At 27.4% G+C, this 6,046-nt stretch overlaps 1 protein-coding gene across 1 annotated transcript in view; it reads left to right on the top strand.

Moving 5' to 3' along the window:
* The window catches only part of Tomosyn (syntaxin-binding protein tomosyn), a gene marked incomplete at its 5' end in the record, with an annotated part of 58,563 nt that overhangs the window by 49,733 nt on the left and 2,784 nt on the right, over positions 1-6,046 (top strand). Inside the window, 2 exon segments of the mRNA XM_067045179.1 lie at positions 3,003-3,098; positions 5,326-5,450. Of these exon segments, the coding sequence (XP_066901280.1) occupies positions 3,003-3,098; positions 5,326-5,450 (221 nt within the window).

The following is a 6,046-nucleotide window of genomic DNA, read 5'->3' as shown; positions in this document are numbered from 1 at the left end:
GACGTTTTGCCCCACTTTGCAGGGCTGCAGACAAAACAAACATGTCTGTTTAACCTATCGCTTTGAAAAGCCCTGCAAAGTGGGGCAAAACGTCGGACATTAAATAGTTATAAACTATTTGTTCTTTGTTGACCGCAACCATGACCATCTTCATATAATTAAAAGTGTGTCATACTAAATGATCAGGTATGGTAATTAATTATTTAAGTCTACAAATTAAACTAATCTAAACGTATTTTTTTGTGTCACTTTTTGTGGACTGGTTTTTGATAAGATCTTTTATTAAACTTGATGTACATTAAATGAATAAGATGTACGTGTATGCTTACTTGTACATACAATTACACTACAATATAAATACATACAGCAAACAACCTTAACCCGCTTCTTACTTTTTGTTTTAATTTCTCTCTTTTTTGCTCACCTCTGCTTTTTAATCTATAATTAATGTTTATTTTGATTTTAGTATTATTTTGTGGTTATATTGATACAATCTTTTACAAAATTGTTGTCTAATTTTTGTTCTAGTATTGCAATAATGTTGGGTTTTAAATTTTTTTTCTATTCATTCTTTTTCATCTAGTACACTATACTTCTTCAAAAAAAAATGTTTAAAACATGGATCCCTGAATGGTCTTTTCATGATTGTTTCTTGTTTCTTTTGGCAAAGGTTTTACAACTTAAAGTTTGTTTTTGAATAATATATGTAAATTCCATCCTCTCTCTTGTAATTCTATAAAAGTTTTATACTCTTTCTTGATTCTTTCCATTGACCTCGGCATCTTTAGTTCTATTGCTACTTTATGTGATGAGATATTTAAATAATGTCATGTTTTTATATGGAAATAGTTGCCTGATATTTATTTATTTTTCTCTAAAATCTTTTTAATAAATACTTCATAGTTTAGTGTGTGTTTGTATAGGCATATTTACATGCACACACCCATAATGATTTATATGTATATATTTTTTTCTGTGTGTCAATTTGTGAGTAAAAATTGATTAATTGTAGCAGCTAACAATATTTTAAACAGCATGCATTTTTTTGTTGATTTTATTTTCTCTGTTTACTTAGTGTCATTGATTATTTGCCAACATTATCACTGTATACAAATAAAAATTTCATACAAAAGTATAAAAAATGTACAGTTAGGAGGTTTTGGAATCATCATGATATCTGCTTTACAATCCACTTATGCTTTTTTTTTTTGTTATTTAACTTTTGTTGTTGCATTATATTATGAGTTGTGGTTAAAATAGGATGTATCTTAATGAATGTTTCTGAACTATTTCAGAACAAGTACAATTGAATCATTTGAAGACATGAAACAAATTGTTGTGTCAAAAAAAAAAAAAACTTATATTTTCATATTTGCTCAATAAATCATCTTCCTGTATGAAGTTACTATTTTACTCAGATAACTTTGTTCATTTGTCAGGTTAAAGAGTAACTCATAAGACTGTGCCATTACTGTCAATTGTGAAATATCATGCTGGCAGTAGTATCAATCCTACTTTAATTTCTCAAGACAATGTCTTTAGGAATTAAAGTAGGATTGAATTATGAATCTTTTACGTTAAATGCATCTTTATTGAGATTAAAACTTTAAACCCTTTAAACTTTAAAAGGTTAATTAAAAAATAAGTACAGAGATTGTATTAAGAACTTTTCAAAAATAAATTAAGTTGACATTCTTTGACTCCTAGCAGTCATTCTCCAATTTTCAAACAAAATGATCAAATTTGTGTACATGGCAATTTTATATATTTATTAACTTTTTTTTTACAATAATATTTTCTTTCCTTGTTTTTTTTTTTATTTTATGATCTTGAATACTATTTTTCTTGTTTTCAACATCGCAGTAATTCTGTGAAGGAATTATCCATTCTCTTTGGCAGTTCAATACACATTTAAATAACAGAAATATTTGGTTCATAAATATTTAAAAAACAATATTTTATACTATCTATACTAAAACATGTACATAATAAAATGCAATTGAGGAATGAAGAATTGATATCCACAATAAAAAAAGTTACAGAATATTTGTAAATATGTTTACCTGCTTTAACATCTGATCATAGCTGAAAAGTCATGTTTTTTAAATATTTTGTTGTAATGTTTTTTCATTGTTTGCAATTGCAAATGCTCGTGTTATAGTTGTTGTGCAAAAGTTTATTAAATACATAATCATTTAATCTTATTAGCTTTTCTTACTATTTTTGCATTTTACTGTTTCTATTGCATGAATCAAAAGTATTTTTATTGTGCTTTTATTAAATCAATCATATTAAATCAGAAGGTTCAAATCAGTAATAAAACAGAAATGTAATTTTAAGTTTTAAGATAATGTGTTATTATAAAATGGATGTAATAATAAACGGCTTATTTAAGAATATACAGGAATTTAATTATGTTTTATCATACATCCTGTTTGTTATATTATGTTTACTTTTTTTCTCCTCTTAATCAATTATTTTTCTAAATTATATTTCTTCATTTAAACTTTTTTTTAATTCTAACACCTTTTTTTACTGCAATTTATCGATATCTTTAATCACTTTATGATGATGTTTTTCCAAATATGCATGGAATAAGCCTGTTTCTTGGATAAAATAATAATAACAAAAAATAGAATTAAGGATCAGGCATGAATTTAATGTTAACTGAATGCCTTTTTATTCTACTTGAAATATGCCCTATCTTTCATTAAAGTTTCATTTTTAAAAAAGCACTTGTTCGGTCTTAAAGAGCACAATGCTTCTTTCTTTCAACAGTCAAGATATTTCTATAAAAATTGCATATCAAATACGCTAACAGCTAACACAGTATCTACAAAACACAAGGCCCGCTCAAAAAAATTAATTGTTTTGAATATTTAAAAATTATTTTAAGTTGATATGACTCAAAGGGCGATTCGGACTTGAACCTGTAGCCGGTTGCTATATTTTTATTTTACCTGAAAGAAATGATTTTAATTCTTTTGTATTGGTCATTTTAGGATAGCCAGAACATTCTGCTTTAGTAATCATGGTAATGGATTGTATTTATGCTCACCTACAGAAGTTCAAAAGTTTACGGTATCTGCAGACTTTTGGTGAGTTGTATCTCTAAGTTCTGATTAATTTTTTTTCATTAGGAGTTTAACATCCTGTTATCATCCAACTAGGAAAGGTAAGACGGGTTGTTATCATTCAGGTTACCAATCAGTTCTAGCTTGAATGGAAAGGCCGAGACCTATTCCGTTGTGGTGACCTGATGGTGGTTCTTAGTTTTTCCTTACACGGACGTACCCCACAGTTTCTAATTTTCTTTTAATTACTAATTTTCGAAACATTGTTTTTCTTATGAATAAAATACGCTGATTCACCAAATTTATCAAATGATAAAAAAAAATTTATAATTTTTTTAATTTTCTTATCGTACCTTTGGATCGGAAATTAAACCAAATAGAAATTAACTCATTTATTTGTATCTTTGACGTATTGGGGATAATGCGTCCCCCTCTTCAGCATTTAATCTGCCTCAGTATTATTATGTGAGTCACAAATTTTGAAATATATTAAAAGCCGTAAATATATAACTAGAAAAATGAAGTTTGGTGAATGATTAGATTTATAAAACGATTAAAATATCCAATTGTATTATGTCAACAAAGTAACCTAAAAAATATGTAAAAAATAAAAAACATTAGGTAAAAATGCTTATAGAAATTATAATATTTATCTCCCAAAATTGTAATCATAGGATTTCATTTAATAATCGTTTTTAAAAAAACATTATTATACTGTTTATACTCGCAAATTATATTTTTAATGTAATAATAAACATCACTGACATATTAGAAAAGACAAATTATCTAAATCTAACTAGTATTAGCAAAGATAAAGCCTATTTTACTTTGGAACCATGTTAAATATATATTCTAGTTATCAATACAGTCATTATGCTCAATAGTGACACATAAATATTTATAATTTAATTAATTGTATGTCTGTATATACTCAGAATAGTTTCTAATATATTTGAACCCTTTAAACAGTACTAGGTCATTTTGGCTAAATAAGCTGCTGTAAGGCTTAGCTCAGATTTTCACCCGAATTTTTTAAAATTGTTTTCCTTTAAAATTTATTAATTCATCTGTTCCTTCCTTCTTGAAAGGTAGCTCACATTTCACATGGTTGTTCAATAAAAAGTAGATCAAATATTTTTCTTTTCATGCTCATCAGGACCATCTAATAAAAAAATGCTAAGGAAAAATTTGTTGGTAAGGTTCATCAACCGCGATTGCTTGTTAACTGAGATACGACATGTGCTTTTGATGCACTACAAAAAGTGAGGTTTGCAGATAACACCTACTTTTCAATATTCCCATTCACAGTCATAAAGTTTTGAAAGATCCCACAAAAAATATTTTGACATCTTCAAAATGGAAGGATAGAATAGAAGGATCCTCTTTCTATTGAAAATATTTCCAAGTTTTTTTTTTTTTATTTCAATAACGGCCTAAAATTAGTTTCTGAAATGATTTTTCTAAAATTACAGAAGTGAAATTGATTGTATAAATTTAAAAAGTTTATTAATTTAACAATAGAAATATTGTCTCACATTTTATGGTTTATTTAATTAATTAATTAATTTTTTTTGTTTAGAGCAGTTTCCCTAGATTTGCATATTATAAGCAATGAAATGGAGACTGTATTCACTAATCCCTAACAGACTTACTATCTAAGAGATTAATCCTATAAGTGTATGGTATTTGAAGTTAGTTGCTGAAACTATTAATATCAATAAGATATGGTTCCATACACACCTAGTCAAATTTTTTATTTGTATTGTATTTATTGTATTTTTATCCTATTCTGTAAATGTCACAGTATTACTTGGATGTACTCCCCACACAAAAATGATGTGCCATATCTCAAGATTCTATTTTATGAAATGCCGGAAAAATAGGAATAACATTGAGAATACAAGATTCTAAGATGGTGTAAAGTTTTAAAGACATTAAATGTTTTTTGCAGGGTCTTTCATAACTTTTTAATGACAATAAATAAGAATATTGAAAATAATGTGTTATCTGCAAACATTAAGTTTTTGCCACACATCTGCTGCACCTGTCACATCATAGTTAAAAAGCAATAGTGGTTGGTGAAATTTCGGAACTTAACCTACAAATTTTTCCTCTGTTATTCTTTTATTATAACATCCATTTGGCCATGAAAAGCATTTTGTTCCATTTATATAATAGTGGTCTTTCAACAACCAAGAACATTATCTAAACAATTGTATGTACTTTTATTATACCATTGCTTTATATCCAGTTCCAGCTTGGGTGAAATTGTTGGAGATTTGTTCCTTCCTCACGATATGCCAGAGCCGCCTAAAGAGAGTTTCTTCAGGGGCCTCTTCGGTGGAGGTGCAAGATCTCTAGATAGAGAAGAATTGTGTATGTAGTAATATTTTTAGATTTATAGAATAGTTTTTAAGAACAGCATTTTCTTCATAACATATTTAAATATAATATGTTATATAATATATCTCATTGTTTAACATCATCAAAAGAAATTTAGTGTTCTGAGGGATAAGTTATTTTTCAGAATATTAATGTTCTTTGTATAAAATATAGCTAGAAATTTTATTTTTTCCTATATTCATATATACTATAATACGAAGCTGAATAGTTTATTAGAATAAGCTAATTTCAGCAACTACTAGTATAAGAACTATTTTGCTTTAGATAGGATTGTGCTGTTGAGGAATGCTTTAGGCTATACAGCCCTGAGGAATGATGCAATACTCCTACAATGAAAACCTTGCATAGGCACATTGCCCTAATACTACCGTAACATTGTCTACAAAGCTGAAATTTATAAATTAGGTTCTTCTTTTGTTAGAGATGTGCAATAAGGCAGGGTTTAAAAAATATCTATTTTAAATGGTTAAAAAAGTACCAAGTAGTGTTAGTTCACTATGAAATAGGGCCCGGATTGACTATTTCCCAGGTATCAATAAAGGTTTTTTTTTCATACCATCAGATTAGTT

The sequence above is a fragment of the Halyomorpha halys genome, unplaced genomic scaffold, assembly GCF_000696795.3.
Source record: "Halyomorpha halys isolate HHAL.00 unplaced genomic scaffold, Hhal_1.1 Scaffold624.1, whole genome shotgun sequence".
In the NCBI taxonomy this organism is placed as follows: domain Eukaryota; kingdom Metazoa; phylum Arthropoda; class Insecta; order Hemiptera; family Pentatomidae; genus Halyomorpha; species Halyomorpha halys.
This window is presented reverse-complemented; position numbering and strand designations above follow the sequence as displayed.